This window comes from Coregonus lavaretus (genome assembly GCF_964263955.1).
Source record: "Coregonus lavaretus genome assembly, chromosome: 3".
Taxonomy (NCBI): Eukaryota; Metazoa; Chordata; class Actinopteri; order Salmoniformes; family Salmonidae; genus Coregonus; species Coregonus lavaretus.
Genome location: NC_139990.1, coordinates 45,173,202 through 45,194,374, shown reverse-complemented (window position 1 = coordinate 45,194,374; position 21,173 = coordinate 45,173,202). Strand labels below are relative to the sequence as shown.

Genomic DNA, 21,173 nt, shown 5'->3' with positions numbered 1-21,173 from the left:
TAGAATAGTTTTTTTTTGCTGTTACATTTTGCATTTCTCCAGTCATATAATAATTTATATATCTATTTTTAAATTTGCATATTGTGACTGTAAGTTTGATTGTACTTTACAAGGGTAGAGATGCAGGATCTGTGTGTGTGTTTGTCTGTGATCTTATAAATTATATCAATTTTGTGAGAATTTTGTTCACAAAAAACAAGGGTAGAAATGGTACAAGGGTAGAATTGTTCTGCAAGCATATGTACACCTACAGTACACTAGTAGTTGCGTGTCAATGTTAAAATGAATAAAGGCATCACATGTTTTGTCAAGCATATAGTGTGTGGCCCTTCACTTGGTTTCAAAAACTCAATGTGGCCCTTGAGCCAAAAGGTTTGCCCACCCCTGCCCTATAGCCTAGTGGTTAAACATCAATATTTGAACTTTGGGTGTCGTAAACATCATTTTCAGAAAGAGTACACAGTAGGATACACAAAGAGATACAGGATGGCTCTGTGCATCCCTGACACCTCCCTCTCAGATAACATATTAATTATTGTTGAACATGTTATTTTGGTTGAGTCACACTTGACAAGATAACTTCACGTGTCACTCTTCCGCTTGGTAAAGCAATCATCTCCTAAAACAAGTTCAGTATAAAGGCTGTTTTGCAAAGTTGGCAACCAGTTTTTCCACACCTCAGCTATAGTGTACACGTTTTTCCACACCTCAGCTATAGTGTACCAGCTACAGGTACCCTATTGACCAGCTCTCCCCTGTCACACTGCTGAATCTGGCCATCTACATTGGAGGAACCATGAGAATACAGCTGCCCAATCCAGGCCTGGAAGACAGGATCCTGTCCCATGAGGAGCTGGACAAGCTGGAGACGGAGGAGGCTGGGAGTGGAGACAGGCCCAAATGGGACAACAAGACCCAGTACATGCTCACCTGCGTGGGGTTCTGTGTGGGGCTGGGGAACGTATGGAGATTCCCTTACCTGTGCCAGAGTCATGGAGGAGGTAGGTGGTGTTGTGCTGCAGTGGGTTTGGATGGGGTTGGATGGGGTGTGGTGTGGTGTGGTTGGGGTTGGATGGGGTTGGATGGGGTGTGGTGTGGTGTGGTTGGATTGGGTTGGATGGGGTTGGATGGGGTTGGATGGGGTGTGGTGTGGTTGGATGGGGTTGGATGGGGTGTGGTGTGGTTGGATGGGGTTGGATGAGGTGTGGTGTGGTTGGATGGATGGGGTGTGCTGGGGTTGGATGGGGTGTGGTGTGGTTGGATGGGGTGTGGTGTGGTTGGATGGGGTTGGATGGGGTGTGGTGTGGTTGGATGGGGTGTGCTGTGGTTGGATTGGGTTGGATGGGGTTGGATGGGATTGGATGTGGTTGGATGGGGTTGGATGTGGTTGGATGGGGTCACTTGTATGGGGTTGAATGGGGTCACTTGTATGAGGAAAGCTGTTCTTCTCTGATTTGTTTGATGTACAGTCTGTATTTGGTGTCTGTGAGAAAATACTGATTTTACTTTACAGTGTTCTTTCTTATTATTGTACGTGCAGTTTAACAAATATTCTAATTACACATTGGACACATTGTTCCACTGTTCTCAGGTACATTGTGTGTACTTACAATACAATAAAACACAGAACTAATGAGAACACTGCAAAACATGTATGCTGTTTATGTCACTGGTTTATGTGTAGTCTAACCATGTGGATCTGTCTCTATGGAGGTGTCACTGGTTTATGTGTAGTCTAACCATGTGGATCTGTCTCTATGGAGGTGTCACTGGTTTATGTGTAGTCTAACCATGTGGATCTGTCTCTATGGAGGTATCACTGGTTTATATGTAGTCTAACCATGTGGATCTGTCTCTATGGAGGTGTCACTGGTTTATGTGCAGTCTAACCATGTGGATCTGTCTCTATGGAGGCTCCAGCACCACAAACACTGCATTTAATTAGCAAATGTAGTAACTTATTACTATGACTTATGCTGACAGGCCTTGCATAGGTGTTAAGGCCTGATATACGTCACACCTCCAGTCAAATCAAATCAAATCAACATGTTTTTGCCACATGCGCCGAATACAACAGGTATTACAGGTATACCTTACAGTGAAATGCTCACTTACAAGCCCTTAACCAACAATGCAGTTTTAAGGTGGTCCTCTGTAGCTCAGCTGGTAGAGCACAGCGCTTGTAACGCCAAGGTAGTGGGTTCGATCCCCTGGACCACCCATACACAAACAATGTATGCACGCATGACTGTAAGTTGCTTTGGATAAAAGCGTCTGCTAAATGGCATATTATATTATTATTATAAGAAAAAGTTTAAAAAATAGATAAGTAAAAAATAAAAAATAAAAAAGAATGAAAGAGCAGCAGCATAATGAGCTGTGAATGACTGACGGAGAGGACAGGCCCGGAGTCTAGAGATGGATCCCAGGAAAAATATCTAACTGTTTGTCAGTTAGTATAACAGTTATTAACTTGCACTTTGCCCATGTCGCCAAAAACATGATGCTACAATGCCTTCAGAAAGTGTTCATACCCCTTGACTTATTCCACATTATGTTGTGTTACAGCCTGAATTAAAAATGGATAAAACATTAATGTTTTTACCCATCTACACACAATACGCCATAATGACAAAGTGAAAACATGTTTTTAGACATTTTTGAAAATGTATTGAAAATTAAATACAGAAATATCTAATTTACATAAGTATTCACACCCCTGAGTCAGTACATGTTAGAATCACCTTTGGCATCGATTACAGCCGTGAGTGTTTCTGGGTAAGTCTTTAAGAGCTTTGCACACCTGGATTGTACAATATTTGCCCATTGTTCTGTAGTATATCGCGTCGATGCTGGTAATCATTGCTGTCAAACAAAGGAGTCCGCTTATACTGAACTTTGATCACAAGTTTTATTCATATCACAAGCTTTCAGCAAAAGTTTACAGACCTGCAGTGTCTGGAGAAACAGTGTCCCAAAATAATCTGTCTGTTTCTAACCCCCTCTCTGTCTAGCCCATACTTATAAGGAATGCAAAAATATGGGTTGCTCCCTCTGCTGTCCAATCACCTGTCTCCCCTGGGGCGTCACCCTACAAATGGTTATATTTTAACTAAGATAAACATCCCCTCTTTGTTCCTCTAGAATAGTCATAATCTTAATACACTACAGTTCTTTTTAACATTCTTCAAGCTCAAGTTGGTTGTTGATCATTGCTGGACAGCCATTTCCAACTCTTGCCATAGATCTTCAAGCTGATTTAAGTCAAAACTGTAACTAGACCACTCAGGAACATTGCGTGTCGTCTTGGTAAGCAACTTCAGTGTATATCTGGCCTTGTGTTTTAGGTTATTGTCCTGCTGAAAGGTGAATGTCTCCCAGTGTCGTTGGAAAGCAGACTGAACCAGGTTTTCCTCTAGGATTTTGCCTGTGCTTAGCTCTATTCGGTTTCTTTTTATCCAAAAAAACTCCCTAGTCGATGTAAAGCATGCCCATAACATGATGCAGCCACCACCATGCTAGAAAATATGGAGAGTGGTACTCAGTGATGTGTTGTGTTGGATTTGCCCAAACATAACACTTTGTATTCAGGACATAAAGTTTTTTTTTTTTTTTTTTGTCATTTAGCAGACGCTCTTATCCAGAGCGACTTACAGTTAGTGAATATATATATATAATATTTTATTTTATTTTATTTTTCATACTGGTCCCCTGTGGGAATTGAACCCACAACCCTGGCGTTGCAAACGCCATGCTCTATCAACTGAGCTACATCCCTGCCGGCCATTCCCTCCCCTACCCTGGACAACGCTAGGCCAATTGTGCGCTGCCCAAGTTAATTTCTTTGTTTTTGTTTTACTTTAGTGCCTTATTGCAAACAGGATGCATGTATTGGAATATTTTTATTCTGTACAGGCTTCCTTCTTTTCATTCTGTCATTTAAGTTAGTATTGTGGAGTAACTACAATATTGTTGATCCATCCTCAGTTTTCTCCTATCACAGCTTTTAAACTCTGTAACTGTTTTAAATTCACAATTGGCCTCATGGAAAAATCCCTGAGCGGTTTCCTTCCTCTCCGGCAACTGAGTTAGGAAGGACGCCTGTATCTTTGTAGTGACTGGGTTTTTTGATACACCATCCAAAGTGTAATTAATAACTTCACCATGCTCAAAGGAATATTCAATGTCTGTTTGTTTTTTTACCCATCTACCAATATTTGCCCTTCTTTGTAAGACATTGGAAAACGTCCCTGGTCTATTTGGTTGAATCTGTGTTTGAAATTCACTGCTCGACTGAGGGACCTTACAGATAATTGTATGTGTGGGGTACAGAGATGAGGCAGTCATTCAAAAATCATGGTAAATACTATTATTGTAGAGTCAATGCAACTTATTGTGACTTGTTAAGCAAATTTTTACTCCTGAACTTATTTAGGCTTGCCATAACAAAGGGGTTGAATACTTATTGACTCTAGACATTTCAGCTTTTCATTTTTTATTCATTTGTAAGAATTTCATAAAACATAATTCCACTTCGACATTATGGGGTATTGTGTGTAGGCCAGTGACACAAAATCTAAATGTAATCAATTTTAAATTCAGGCTGTAACACAACAAAATGTGGAAAAAGTCAATGGGTGTGAATACTTTCTGAAGGCACTGTATAGCCATCTACTGTATTTTAGGCAAACATTGAGAATACTATTTCTAATGGTTCTAAACTGGGATAAATGAGGGATGTAAGTAGAACATGGGCTTTCTTGTGCCGACCTAGGGTAGATAGGGTGCTTTAGCCCAGTAAAATCCTCCTAGTGTGATAAATGGAATGTACGGAAACACTTCTGCTCTTATCTTACCTAAATACAGAGAGAATGCGTAAATGGACTTACAGTAACATCCCATCATGTTCTATGGAAACTGTTTGACTACAAGCGCCTGAATGACTGATAAGGCAGATAAGGACTGTTAAGGCAGATAAGGACTGTTATGTACTGAAGACTGCTGATGGACCGGAAAGCCTTGAGAAGTGTTTGTTGTGGACGGAGGGATAGTCACCTGTACATTGAACCACCAGCACCAACACTATCCCGTGCCCCAGTAAATCCTTTACTTTAGCCATTCCTGCCTGCAACAGGTGTATTGACTTGTCTCCGTAAAAGGACGTCAGTGTTATGTGATTCCCAAGTGGTTTAATTGTTTCTCTCTCTCGCTGTTTCTCTCCATCCTTTTTTTTGGCAGTATGTTTAGATAGACAGGTATGTGTATCTATGAGCCCCCTGTTTTTATCCATACCCCAGTACAGGAGTTTTATATCATACAGAGGACTGGTAATATGTACTCCATTACATCTGCAGGTGTCTGTATGTCATGAGATGTCATTAAGAGTCATGGATATTTACCAACGTTTTAAGAGCTTTTATTGTCCCCCCTTTGTTCTCAGGTGCATTCATGATTCCTTTCCTGATCCTGCTGGTTCTAGAAGGTGTTCCCCTGCTCCATCTGGAGTTTGCTATTGGTCAACGTCTAAGGAAAGGCAGTTTAGGGGTGTGGTCAACTATCCATCCTTACTTGGCTGGAGTTGGTAAGCAACACTTTCCCTATCTCTGGTCCAGGGCACATATTTTACGTGCAGTTTGCTGCATGTAAGCAGCAGGTAAACGCCCCGGGACCAGAGCTACACATGCTGCTTCAATAAACCTTCAGTCATCATGGACTCAAATAAATCAAATAAATCAAATTTGATTTGTCACATACACGTGTTTAGCAGATGTTATAGCGGGTGTAGCGAAATGCTTGTGCTTCTAGCTCCGACAGTGCAGTAATATCTAACAAGTAATATCTAACAATTTCACAACATATACCCAATACACACAAAAGTAGTAAGGAATGGGATTTAAGAATATATACATATATGGACAAGCAATGACAGAGCGGCATGGACTAAGAAACAGTAGAATATTATAGAATAGTATTGCAAGTGTCGTATCGGGTGAATGGTGGCATATTATTGCTGTCAACAAAGAGTCCGCTTAGGCTGCACCGTGTTAGAGGCTTTTATTAAAATCACGAGGTTACAGCATAAGTTACAGGTGACATGACACCCGGAGAGTGACGCCTCAGAATGGCTGCTCGTTCTGCCCTCTCCTTCGTTTTCCCCCCTATTTATAAACAATGATGCTCCCTCTTCTGGCCAATCCCCAGTCTCCCCTGTCTACAACACACTTCCGGTCTGTTGTATGTGGCGTTACACCTAAAACATTCCCTCTTGATACTAACATAAACAACATTCCATTTCTTCATGAAAAACATTTAACACCATCATAATCTTAATACACTACATTTCCCCCCTTCGAGATGAACTAAACGTCTCGAAAACAAACAGAATAGGATTATGACTAGTAACAATTTATCTTATTGAGTATCTTTAACATTAAACCAAAAACATTCTTCTCTAGAGTGTAAATACCTTTCTATGCAATAACTGTTTATGAAGTGTGAATACATTACTATGAAATATGAACAAATCTTTATGGAGTGTAAGAGCGAAAAACTGTCCGGCAACCTTCCATCCATCAATCAAGACAGTAAAATTCTCTCACGGTCCCTCTGCCCCAGGCAACCACCTTCGGTACTCCAGATAAACTCATAAACCATGCAACTGCATTTGAAACTATGATGCAATTAAATACACATGTAAGCCCCTGCAAACAAAATCCTATCCAAAAACATCCACTTGTAAGGCTGGTCAACCCATTGGACCCTACAGTGAACCTCTCCCTGCCTAGCCTTTCTCTGTCCCTAAGCATCACCGAAATAAACAAAAACATCTAAGTTCCTCACATGTATTCAATAACATCAAACATCATTCTACAAAAATTAATCCCTATGATTATGACACAATTATGTATTACACATGTCTATATTTCATTGCAGACACTGGAATGTAGTCCACTACACTTCATCTCCCTGTAGTCTCGACTTCCAATGGACTGTTGATGATGGAATCGACCACACCCTCCTTGTTTCATCTCCTCCAGTCATATTGTCCCTTCCCATGTTCCCCCAAATGCTTCTGGAAGAAAAAGAAACGACCAAACAGTATCTTTTGCAAAACAAACACTTTCAAATTAAACATCAATATCAACTAAGAATATAAAAATGATATATAAATGATGTATGAATCACATAAACCTATTCCCCCCTTTGATTCATAAATCATACTACAAATCACCCCAATATTGAAAAAAATTGAAAAATGATCAAATAATCAAAAATGATATTTATCCATTCCATCTTCATCCAGATCAGGAACAGTCAACACCGGCATCTGAGTGTTGTCTCCAGGCATCACTCTCCAACCTATCTCAATATCATAGCTTTCTCAAAGGTCAGTAACAAATTACAAACATCACACACAGTGTTATCAAAGCTGAAACTAAATGTAACCCATCAATGCCCCTACTGGCCTACCTGATTTTGCAACCAAGACTTCTCAGATCTCCCACTCCCTCAGATATACCAAATGCATCCCTTATATTCTTCAACACATATATATATAACCCTAGTGATAATATCTGAACTCAAAGTACACCTAATATTATCAATATGATCTTCCCAAATGTTACACCATACCATGGAAAAAGTCCCCCCTTCTCCCTTACATTTATCCTTCAATGATAGGCTTGAAGACTATGACATGTCGCCATGTCACCCTTTTAACCCTAGATTTAGCTGTGTCCGGTGCTATCCCTCTTATAATGGTAAAAACCTCATATGGAAGCTTCAACGTTGACATGTAACAACATCCTGTCTATCCATAGTGTAAGAATATATATGCTTTATCACCACAAACCCTCAAAATATCTCTAAAATCCCCATAGTCACATTGTCAGGCAAAACTAATCCTTTAACCCTCAAAGTCCTGCTGTTCCTACTAACTGGTACATAAAAAGTAACATATTTCTCATTACTACCCTTAAGGTCATGCATACCCAAAGTTATCATATAGTCATCACAATCTGATATTCCCATAAACATACCCCTTACCTCATATGTTTTATTAGAACAAAAACAACTTCTAGCCCTCAATGGTTACACCTCAAATGCTTCAGTTACGCTGTTACCTGATTTTACTTTACCATCCAACAAATTCACACAAGTTAATTCACTTAATCCAATAACACCTAAACCTAGGCTTAAACAAATGTTTTGACAATGACATTATTTTATCTGTTACTGACTGTTGCTGATACCACAGTCATGACAACGCATAAGACTGACACATACTTGATAGAGGTCGAGCGACCGTCTCTAAATTCTCAACAGACATGGACCCTCAAGATTCCTCCCTGATCTTACAGAATGAGCTGCTGGAACCTGCCCATCTATCTCTAATTTTCACAACAGAAGAATCAAACCACTCCCTTTAGTTTCTCTCTTCCCTAACGAGCGGTACTGATCAGATACCTCTCCTTGTCTGTCATTAAAATCAAAGACCTCATCCTGTACCTCCATGATGAATCTATATTCTCTCTACTACTATCTGTTCTCCTATTTTAACCCTATTCGTACTATAATTGACAGCACTCTCCATCCGTAACATAACCCATGAGTCCTTCTTGCTACCCCCTTTAATTTCAGAAAAGTTGTTGTCGGTGTCATACTTCCTATATTTGCTATTGCCATCGTATCATTAATCCCTTCCAAAGTTACCATTAAAGTAGTTGATGTATTAACCTTAATTATTTCTAGTGACAAAGTTACCAATATCCTATGTGTATTATTCACTGTTGGAGTGACTACTGTAACATATTCTTCCTGAACTCCCTTGGTGACTGTGAAACTTCAACAGATTTCCAATCTTCCATCATAAGCGTCACTTTACAAATTACATATCCTTTTAACCAATAATTCTTAACCGGAACAAATTCTAATGCTTGCACTAGATAAGTACACATATATTCTCCCTGACCTTTCTCTGTAACATTACGCCAAATAAGTGAACAGTCACTCCTAACCTCTTCCACTTCATATCGTTGTACAAACTATCCCTCCTTTGACTAGGGGACACCGCTTCTACATCTGGTCCTGATAACAATACTTATTCTCCATAATTATCTCTCCATATGGGAGGAACGTCCCCATCCTAACCCTAATAAGTATTTTTCCCTAACATTGGTGCTGGAGCTATTGGTTCCCTTATAATCAAATGCGATATATTTATGGCTTTAATAACTATCAATGTTGAAAGAGTTAAATTGCTTCTCACTGTTGTTTTAATAGACTGAAGTGTTAATGTCCTTAGTTACTTCTAGTTTTTCCCCAAAGAAAAGTTGTCTTTGCTTGTACTTCCATCTATCACCACTAGTGTCACTTTTTCCCCACTCTCAGTCCTTTCTCTAATCCCTGACTTTCAAACTTTTGATTATAAAAAATACACCTACAATTACCTTGATCTTCCTACTCTAAAGTGTCATTCACCATTGTTCTCTCTCTTACTACTAACTTTGAAACTTAGCTTACTGTCTTAGAGTTCCTTCAACCTAGTCCTCCTAACTTATTTTAATCTAATCTTTTCCTCCTAACCTTTAAAACTTTTTCCACTGATTTATTCACAAAATCCCTTTACCACCAAATTTTTAGAATATGTGATTGGGAAAGTCCCCACCTGCCTTTGACTTCCTTACACACAGACTTGGCAAATGACTAAACACCTTTTAGCCTAGCCTGAAATCTCTTAGTGTAAGAATGTAACCCAGAATAACAGTCACCCCTTTTAAACTTTATTTTTCAGACAGATTGTCTAATAGATTATCATCCTTCCTATGATATTATCTTTTTAAGCAAATACGATTCCCAAAAACCCTACTTTTTAAAATCCTCTACCAGACAGCCATTTAGTGTACATCCTATTGTACAATTCAATTTAAACAATGCATCTTTTCCCAACACTGCAATAACAGTATCTTCTAATATTAGTATCTTAAGAGTAATTAACTGTTTTACTACCTCAAATCCCTATCCTAATTAGTTAATTTTACATAGTGATATGTTTAACCTCTTTAGGCTGAACACAGATAAGTTTTTCCACTATTCACCATCACTTCTAATGGTCGGTTGTTTTTACTTCAATTGTTAGCTATTTTCTCTTCTTCTCTAATCGATGCTATCAGCTGACACCCCCCTTCCGGATCTTCTAGGCACTCTAGAATCTTTAGGGTTCACCTGGAGAACAGGTGATCTTGAATTGCCCCTGTATCTTCCTTAAAAATGTTCTCTGTTTTTCCTCCTGACTTGTTGCACTCACAGGTAAAGTAACCAATCTGTCCATAATTATAACAGTCTTCTGAAAGTTGCTGGAAGTGTAGCTGAAATCTTCCTCCTCCTTCTTAGCCTTCTCGTCCTCTTCCTCTCCAATTCTGTGTCTGTCCAGAAACTGGCTGTGGATATGGAACATCTGGTACCCCCCTTGGCTGGTACAATTGCATTTGATATTGTTCAGTTGAAGCTGTAACAGTGATTGTTGATTTGGTTCACTCTGATTCTTCATAACCAAAACTTATTTTCTCCTTCTCCTTCTCCAATTCTTGGGATCCTTTTCTCAGCAGTTTCTCCTCTTCTGTATCTTCAGCTGTGTTACTTCTTCTAAACTATTTGCTTTATCCAGGCATGATAAACATCGGTCTATATCTCTATTTCTTCTTTGCTAGTCATTGTAGGATAAAATCCTTTTGAACATAAAGCGCCTTTAATCTCCAAATCTTCATCGCTTTCTTCATCTTTGCTTTCATCAGAGATCAAATCTCGTGTATCCTTCTTCCTTCAACTTCCATCAGAGATTAAATCTCTAGTATCCTTCTTCTTTCCTCTCTTGCCAACTTCCTTCTGATCACAGAGTCATATCCACCCATGATCTCTTCTCAATCACTCATCTTCATCATCCTCATCTTCTTTAAGTTCCATCCTCCTTAACCTCCCTCTTTTCTTCCAGACCTCACATTTTCTTCCTTCTGGAGTTTTGATTCATCTTCATCGTCGTTTCTGCTTGTCCTCTATCTATTATTCGTTCATCTCCATCTCTGATGCAACAATCACCCTCCTGGATGATCACTGGAAGCTGAGGACAAACATCCCTAAGCGCTACTCCCTTAGCCTTATCTCTATAGCTTTGTTTATCTTATCGCTGGAATCTTTTATCAGTTTTTGTTTGAGAATGAAGGGCAACTTTTGTTTCACTTGCCGGATAACCTCGCAATACTTTAGTTAAAGGATTACCATTTTATCCCCTATATCAACCCTTTTATATTCCTTTATTATAAATTATTTTATTTTAGACTGTATAGCCTATGGCTTCCCCCCTCTAATTATTAATATAACCTAACTCAAAAAAAAAAAAAAAAATCTTTTTTTCCAAAATCAAATCAACTAAAATATGAATATGAAAAAATTCAATTAAATGTTTTATTCAAAAACCATTTCTAATTAAAATAAAAAATCAATCAAAAAATCAATTAAAAATTATGAATAATTTAAAACCAATTTTTATTCCTCTATCCTATGTCACCAATTTATCAATTAGTGTTGGCTATCTTACCACAACCCATCAAATGCAAGTAAATGCAAGTTAGTCAACTTCAAAGCAATCCCAAAAACAAAGCCTGTAACCCTACCATTACTCCAATTCCCATAACCCCTTGCTCTATCAGCACCTAATTATCTTAAATTTACAGAATAATGTCAGTCCTTGATTCCCAACACAACTCCAATCAAACCCCAGTGATGCACAGAGCCTCCAAAATGCAATTTTTAATGAAATAGTATTTGCCAAGCCTATGTGAAATTGTCATCAAATATTTTGTAAGGGATGATTTTGTGAACTAGCCTGATATCTGATCCGATCCTCTGCCGCGTCACGTGATGTCACGTCAGCACTTCCTGTATCTCCTCTCTCTCTCTCTCTGTCTCTCATGACAAGGGAACAAAGACACAGAAACAGCTTTTAGTAGTTAATGCAATCACTGAGTTATTTCAACCATTCAATATTCGTTCGTTCTACATTCGCTCTAAGAATTAACTCAGGAATAATTATTGATCTCTCAAAAACATTTAATTTAATTTTAATCCGTCATTTAATTCAATTAATTATACTTCGCCAACATATATTTAATGTATAAATTCAATAGGTCACAAAACAAGTTTCATCTTTAACCCGCCGCCGTTTAAACTAGAATACTCGTGTCAAAATATCTCCTCTTTGTCTGTGTCCATTTCCCTCTTGCAGGGTAACCCCAGATGGGACCTATGACCTTTACCCACAATGCAGTTTTGTAGTTTTACTATACCCTCGTGTTGTAGTTTAGTGCCGTAAAACAAAACGTGTCCTAATCTCGTGTCATAAACTCCCCCTTTCTGTAATGTAGTGTTGCAAAATCATGCACATGCGCACAGCCATTCAAAAATACCTTTTCACCGTGGAAGGAAGATTTTCTACTCCCTCCCCAAACAGACAGAATAACAGTCCAGCTGTACCTCCCGTTTCCCCCTCATAGTCAAACAACATTTAACAGCGCTCACAAAACATATAACCTGACTTACACACACAGAGACAAGTTTAAGAAACTTTAATCCATCGCAATGGGGTCTCTAAGGATATCCGTTAGCATGTAGCACGCAACACAATTAGCATTTAGCATTAGAATTAGCCTTAGCAGCTATGTAGAATGTAGCATGACCCACACTTCAGCATTTAGAATTAGCCTTAGCCACGATGTACCACGTGGCCTGACACATAATCAAGCATTTAGAATTAACCTTAGCCTTTAGCTAACTGCGGCCTACCACACAAATAAATATCCTGCACTGCCCTTATTCCTTTTAAACATATTTATCCTACCGTTTTTGCTACCGTGACTTAATGACCATTACACCGAGAAATCAAACCCAATCAAACCCCCCGTCGGACGAGAGTCGAATCATAATCACAATCAGATAAACCCCATTAATCCGAGTTTTCCCTTAAAAAACCCACCGTCTGCCCATTCTATCGTGCAAACGGATTTGCCGGCCCAACATTTTCTAAATGGCCCCCCCGGGGTCTTAAGCGGTACAGTGCCCTAAAGAATGCGCATATCTGCCTTAATTGTACACTTCAATACTTAATTCCTACCGTTTTATGCTCTAAAAACTTCCAATTATCTGCCGTTACCAATGGAATATATTTTAACAGACTCTAGTCATCAGCAATAACGCCACCCGAGGCAAGGTCGTATGGTACATCTCTCCAGTGTACACAAGTCGTATCCAATCTAACAAGCTCCAAAGCGGTAAGGAAAACTTACCCTTATCTGGCCATGCTTCAAAGCGAGTTAGCCTGGCGGCTATATGAATCAAAGGAGAGGTGCAGACCAGCCCCACGTTGGGCGCCATTATGTCGTATCGGGTGAATGGTGGCATATTATTGCTGTCAACAAAGAGTCCGCTTAGGCTGCACCGTGTTAGAGGCTTTTATTAAAATCACGAGGTTACAGCATAAGTTACAGGTGACATGACACCCGGAGAGTGACGCCTCAGAATGGTTGCTCGTTCTGCCCTCTCCTTCGTTTTCCCACCTATTTATAAACAATGATGCTCCCTCTTCTGGCCAATCCCCAGTCTCCCCTGTCTACAACACACTTCCGGTCTGTTGTATGTGGCGTTACACCTAAAACATTCCCTCTTGATACTAACATAAACAACATTCCATTTCTTCATGAAAAACATTTAACACCATCATAATCTTAATACACTACACAAGATATGTAAACATTATTAAAGTAACTAGTGTTCCATTTCTTAAAGTGGCCAGTGATTTCAATAGGCAGCAGCAGCCTCTAATGTGTTAGTGATGGCTATTTAACAGTCTGATGGCCTTGAGATAGAAGCTGTTTTTCATTCTCTCGGTCCCAGCTTTGATGCACCTGTACTGACCTCGCCTTCTGGATGATAGCGGGGTGAACAGGCAGTGGCTCGGGTGGTTGATGTCCTTGATGATCTTTTTGGCCTTCCTGTGACATCGGGTGCTGTATGTGTCTTGGAGGGCGGGTAGTTTGCCCCCGGTAATGCGTTCGGCAGACCGCACCACCCTCTGGAGAGCCCTGCGGTTGCGGGCAGTGCAGTTGCCATACCAGGCGGTGATACAGCCGACAGGATGCTCTCAATTGTGCATCTGTAAAAGTTTGTGAGGGTTTTAGGTGCTAAGCCACATTTCTTCAGCCTCCTGAGGTTGAAGAGGCTCTGTTGCACCTTCTTCACCATACTGTCTGCGTGGGTGGACCATTTCAGTTTGTCGGTGATGTGTACACCAAGGAACTTGAAGCTTTCCACCTTCTCCACTGCGGTCCCGTCGATGAGGATAGGGGGGTGCACCCTCTGCTGTTTCCTGAAGTCCACGATCATCTCCTTTGTTTTGTTAATGTTGAGTGAGAGGTTATTTTTCTGGCACCACACTCCCAGAGCCCTCACCTCCTCCCTGTAGGCGGTCTCGTCATTGTTGGTAATCAAGCACTGCTCTGTGTTCTTGCCAGGCATTGCGTCCATGTTTGTTTCTCTGATGATCAGCCTGTACTACAACACCATCATGGCCTGGGTGATGTGGTACTTGTTTAACTCCTTCCAAGAGACGCTGCCTTGGAGCCAGTGTCCCCTCAATGTCAATCTAACAGGTAAGAGTGCAGTACAGACACAGTCTTCATGCAAGACTGGGAAAACACATTCATTAAAAAAATGAGACGTACTGTATAGTATTTGAAACATTATGGGAGTCAGGGTTCAGGGGTCAATTCCATTTAAAATTCAGCAAATTCAGGAAGTCAACAGATATTCCATAGAGGAGAACTGAGAAAAATGTTAGTTTACTTCCTGAATTAATTAACTGAATTGAAATGGAATTGACCTCAATCCTGATAAACATGCTTCACCCTCAGGATGATAGCTACATTACAAGGAAGAAGTATATTTATTATGAGTTTGAGGACCGAGTTTGGGAAACCCTGCACTAGGGAATAGGGTGCTATTTGGGATGCAGCCTATGTATGAATAATCCAATCATGTATGTCTAATTCTAATAATGTATTATTTGTCAATTTTTTTACATAAATGTCCCAGGCCTGGTGTCAGAGTGTGCGCTGAGCTCCCCAGTGGATTACTTCTGGTACAGAGAGACCCTGAACACCACCCCAGACATTGGTGAGAATGGGGGTCTGCAGTGGTGGATGGTGCTGTGTCTAGTCAGTGCCTGGGCTATGCTCTATATCTGCATCATCCGAGGCATCGAGACCACTGGGAAGGTATAGCAGCTCAACATATCTGAGACAAGGACTACATGTTAACGTTCACATTTATGACCAATTATGACCAATAACAATGGATGAAAATTGGAAATTGACAAATAAAATATTATAAAGGTAGTTTTATGTTATCATGTCTCAGTGATTGCGAAGGTATAGTGACATCACCGTCTCCCCTCTCCTCATAGGCTGTGTATGTCACCTCAACGCTACCCTACGTAGTATTGAGCATTTTCCTGATCAGAGGTCTGACTTTGAAAGGCTCTTTGAGTGGAGTCGTGTTTCTCTTCACCCCGGACGTAAGTCACGAGTTTACGGCCCAAATGGCACCCTATTCCCTACATAGTGCACTACTTTTACCTAGAGCCCTATGGACCCTGGTTAAAAGTAGTGCACTACATAGAGAATAGGGTGCCATTTGGGACACTGTTACACAAAAAACTCACACTAAAAGAAATACAAACCCATCCCTGAAATGATATCAGCTATAAATGTCATATATAGTCAGGTAAATCTGATTGATGTAACAAAACGTTGTGTTGTTGTCCCAGTTGGCAGAGCTTGCTGATGTAACAAAATGTTGTGTTGTTGTCCCAGTTGGCAGAGCTTGCTGATGTAACAAAATGTTGTGTTGTTGTCCCAGTTGGCAGAGCTTGCTGATGTAACAAAATGTTGTGTTGTTGTCCCAGTTGGCAGAGCTGGCCAACCCAACTACCTGGCTGGATGCAGGTGCCCAGGTGTTCTATTCCTTCTCCATAGCGTTTGGCGGCCTCATCTCTTTCTCCAGCTATAACTCAGTGCAGTAAGTCACAATCACCCATCTAAACTACTATGGTTTAATCAATGTATTATATATTTTAGAAACAGTTGTTTACTATGTTGTATTGGGACCACTTTTGAATTGCGTTATAAAGCACGACAACCGTGCTGAAACAGACCGTTACGATTAGTACAGCCCCAGTCTCAGCAGGAGTTGTGTGTTGTTTTCGATTCCCAGTAACAACTGTGAACAGGACGCAGTGATCATCTCTGCCGTCAATGGCTTCACCTCTGTCTACGCTGCAACAGTCATCTACACCATCATTGGCTTCAGAGCCACAGAGAGATTCGACAGCTGTCTTGGCGGGTAGGAATTTACCCGTCTCTGTAGATGACATGTATCTACTATGTATCACTGCATCTAATAGGATAAGAGTACAGTTGCAGAAAGTTGCCAAAAATGTGTCACCTTTCCCAAAATTCCCAGGTTTTTCAGAAATTCCAGTTGGAAGAGTCCTGGAATCAGGATGGGATACGCAGAACATCTGGAAATCCTCCAACCATTATTTCTGGAAAATCTGGGAATTTTGCAACCCTACATGTCCCTAACAGTGTCCCCTACATCCGATATGACAGTATGATAGGCGGTGTGTTATAGTTAGATTTAATGTTACCGTGAAAGAGGCCATGACATCAACTCATTTTCCACAATGATTCTGTAGAAATATCCTGGCGCTGCTGAATACATTTGATCTCCCTGAGGGGAACGTCACTGAAAGCAACTATGATCAGGTTCTCCAGCGTCTCAATGGAACATATCCAGAAGTCATTCAGGGGCTCAACTTGAAGACCTGTGACTTAAACACTTTCCTCAGCGAGGTAGGATTTTTAGGGCTGGTTTCCCAGACACAGATTAACCATAGTCCCAGACTAACAAGCATGCTCAATGAGATTCTCCATTGAAAGCGCTTTTTAGTCCAGCACTAGGCCTAATCTGTGAATGGTCTAAGGTCTCTTATAAATACTGACAATATCAGAATATTATTTCAGCTTGACTATATGGCAATGGCAATCCCAAAGGGAACTATAGACATAATAGTCTACTCCTACACAGTGTAGTAACACAATGTTATTTAAAACAGGATCTAATTCCACTCCTTCTCTGTGTGTCCTGATGTAGGGGGTTGAAGGAACTGGTCTAGCATTTATCGTGTTCACAGAGGCCATCACTAAGATGCCTGTATCTCCTGTTTGGTCAGTCTTGTTCTTCATCATGCTCTTCTGTCTGGGCCTGTCCTCCATGTTTGGCAATATCGAAGGAGTTCTGGTTCCACTTCAGGACCTGGGGGTTTTCCCCAAGAGTTGGCCCAAGGAGGCCACCACAGGTGAGGCAAGAGCTGGGACAGACTGGGACCGGACATCAGCTCAGGCAACACACCGGCCCATTTATTTCCTTCTGACCAAAACCACCAATTTAAACAGGCCCACTGGGCTAACGATGGACCAGCCTATCTATCATTTGCCCGAACTGCCCTATGGCCAGTCCGTTTCTGGACAAGAGCAATCCAGACTTATTGTCTACTACGTTGAGAGATTGAGACCTCTTTGTTAAATATCTTTAACTCATGTTCTTTATTCTGTTACAGGGACAACATGTGTCCTCTGCTGCTTTGTTGGATTAATATTTGTCCAAGGCTCAGGGAACTACTGGCTGTCCCTCTTTGACAGCTTTGCTGGGTCCATACCTCTACTGATCATTGCATTCTGTGAGATGGTCGGGGTTATGTACCTCTATGGTATTGATCGGTGAGTATAATCAATTAATTCTGTGAGATGGTCGGGGTTGTGTTAGAAACGCTACAGTAGAAGACACACAATTACCACAACAAACTGTGATTGGATGGAACTCAAGGATTTTGGGTACTGGCCAGCCGGGTTGGTAGACCTCAAATTCTACTTGCCCGGGTCCAAAATCTGTGCCATATTTGAGAAGACAAAATGTCACCCGCCAGTGGGCCAGGTTGGCACATTTTCTACTAGCCCGGTCTGAAAAATACTAACCTCGTGCTAACGGGCTAACTTAATTTCCATCCATAGTAAACTGGACTTGTTAGGTGTTGAAGATATGTATAAAAACAATAGTTTTGTGGGTCTCTCTCTCTGTGCCAGGTTCAACGATGACATTGAGTTCATGATCGGCCACAAGCCCAACCTCTTCTGGCAGATTACACGGAGATTTGTCAGCCCTGCCATCATGTTTGTCATCTTTGTGTTCTACTTTATCACTAAAGTCCAAGAAACACCCATGTACAAAGCCTGGAATCCTGAATCGGTAAGGTTTTTACTCTGTCAAGTCTGCAAATCTGTTGAAATCTAAAATCCAAATTGCAACACCTAAATGTTGCTGTAATTTGCTTCTAGGCTTCTTAACGTACTACCCACAAAGAAAACGGCATGACAAAGATTTCCCATATGCCTATATTTACATGTACAGTGGGGAAAAAAGTATTTAGTCAGCCACCAATTGTGCAAGTTCTCCCACTTAAAAAGATGAGAGAGGCCTGTAATTTTCATCATAGGTACACGTCAACTATGACAGACAAAATTAGATTTTTTTTCCCAGAAAATCACATTGTAGGATTTTTAATGAATTTATTTGCAAATTATGGTGGAAAATAAGTATTTGGTCAATAACAAAAGTTTCTCAATACTTTGTTATATACCCTTTGTTGGCAATGACACAGGTCAAACGTTTTCTGTAAGTCTTTCTGTAAGTCTTTTCACACACTGTTGCTGGTATTTTGGCCCATTCCTCCATGCAGATCTCCTCTAGAGCAGTGATGTTTTGGGGCTGTCGCTGGGCAACACGGACTTTCAACTCCCTCCAAAGATTTTCTATGGGGTTGAGATCTGGAGACTGGCTAGGCCACTCCAGGACCTTGAAATGCTTCTTACGAAGCCACTCCTTCGTTGCCCGGGCGGTGTGTTTGGGATCATTCTCATGCTGAAAGACCCCAGCCACGTTTCATCTTCAATGCCCTTGCTGATGGAAGGAGGTTTTCACTCAAAATCTCACGATACATGGCCCCATTCATTCTTTCCTTTACACGGATCAGTCGTCCTGGTCCCTTTGCAGAAAAACAGCCCCAAAGCATGATGTTTCCACCCCCATGCTTCACAGTAGGTATGGTGTTCTTTGGATGCAACTCAACATTCTTTGTCCTCCAAACACGACGAGTTGAGTTTTTACCAAAAAGTTCTATTTTGGTTTCATCTGACCATATGACATTCTCCCAATCCTCTTCTGGATCATCCAAATGCACTCTAGCAAACTTCAGATGGGCCTGGACATGTACTGGCTTAAGCAGGGTGACACGTCTTGCACTGCAGGATTTGAGTCCCTGGCGGCGTAGTGTGTTACTGATGGTAGGCTTTTTTACTTTGGTCCCAGCTCTCTGCAGGTCATTCACTAGGTCCCCCCGTGTGGTTCTGGGATTTTTGCTCACCGTTCTTGTGATCATTTTGACCCCACGGGGTGAGATCTTGCGTGGAGCCCCAGATCGAGGGAGATTATCAGTGGTCTTGTATGTCTTCCATTTCCTAATAATTGCTCCCACAGTTGATTTCTTCAAACCAAGCTGCTTACCTATTGCAGATTCAGTCTTCCCAGCCTGGTGCAGGTCTATAATTTTGTTTCTGGTGTCCTTTGACAGCTCTTTGGTCTTGGCCATAGTGGAGTTTGGAGTGTGACTGTTTGAGGTTGTGGACAGGTGTCTTTTATACTGATAACAAGTTCAAACAGGTGCCATTAATACAGGTAACGAGTGGAGGACAGAGAAGCCTCTTAAATAAGAAGTTACAGGTCTGTGAGAGCCAGAAATCTTGCTTGTTTGTAGGTGACCAAATACTTATTTTCCACCATAATTAGCAAATAAATTCATTAAAAATCCTACAATGTGATTTTCTGGATTTTTTTTCCTCAATTTGTCTGTCATAGTTGACGTGTACCTATGATGAAAATTACAGGCCTCTCTCATCTTTTTAAGTGGGAGAACTTGCACAATTGGTGGCTGACTAAATACTTTTTTCCCCACTGTACATATGAAGTGGGTAAAACAGTAAACATTATTAAAGTGACCAGTGTTCAATGACTATGTACATAGGGCAGCAGTCTCTAAGGGTTGAGTACCGGGTGGTAGCCAGCTAGTAACAGTGACTAAGTTCAGGGCAGGGTACTGGGCGGAGGCAGGCTGGTGGTGACTATTTAACAGTCTGATGGCCTGGAGATAGAAGCTGTTGGTGGCTGACTAAATACTTTTTTTCCCCACTGTATAGCTACATTATGCATATAATCTCCATATGGTACTGTACATTACAGTGACAACAATAACATACTAAAAGCCTTATACCATTAATCTTCCATTATAGGACAACTTCCCTACGTTGGAGGAGAAGCCCTATCCAGCCTGGATCTATGTGATCATCTTTATCCTGGCAGGGATACCCAGTCTATCTGTGCCTGGCACTGCTCTCTTCAAATGTTTACGGAGGAAGAGCGATAGAAAGTCTGAACAGCGAGCGATAGAAAGTCTGAACAGCAAGAGCTCAAAACTGTCTCTAACCAAATTGACTTGAACGACAAGGCTCAGAACGTCAAATCCCGTGCCTGATTACTTGCAATAATTCTCCACCAATCAAAACTAAATAAATACAAAGCCTTTAACGTACAGTACCAGTCAGACGTTTGGACACACCTACTCATTCAAGGGTTTTTCTTTATTTTGACTATTTTCTACATTGTAGAATAATAGTGAAGAAATCAAAACTATGAAATAACACATATGGAATCATGTATTAACCAAAAAAGTGTTAAACAAATCAAAATATATTCTATATTTGAGATTCTTCAAATAGCCACCCTTTGCCTTGATGACAGCTTTGCACACTCTTTGCATTCTCTCAACCAGCTTCACCTGGAATGCTTTTCCAACAGTCTTGAAGGAGTTCCCACATATGCTGAGCACTTGTTGGCTGCTTTTCCTTCACTCTGCGGTCAAACTAATCCCAAACCATTTCAATTGGGTTGAAGTC

General features: G+C 40.8%; 1 protein-coding gene across 1 annotated transcript; it reads left to right on the top strand.

Annotated features, from left to right (window-relative positions):
- Positions 1–796: 796 nt before the first annotated feature.
- LOC311118446 (sodium-dependent neutral amino acid transporter B(0)AT1-like) lies at positions 797–20,717 on the top strand (the record flags this gene model as incomplete). Its single annotated transcript, XM_084157629.1, has 12 exons — positions 797–1,001; positions 5,441–5,581; positions 14,562–14,699; positions 15,142–15,323; positions 15,512–15,622; positions 16,013–16,125; positions 16,321–16,449; positions 16,805–16,961; positions 17,263–17,467; positions 17,729–17,888; positions 18,252–18,414; positions 20,511–20,717. 12 exons carry the CDS (start codon positions 797–799, stop codon positions 20,715–20,717), a joined length of 1,911 nt encoding a protein of 636 aa, XP_084013755.1.
- Between the last annotated feature and the right edge of the window lie 456 nt (positions 20,718–21,173).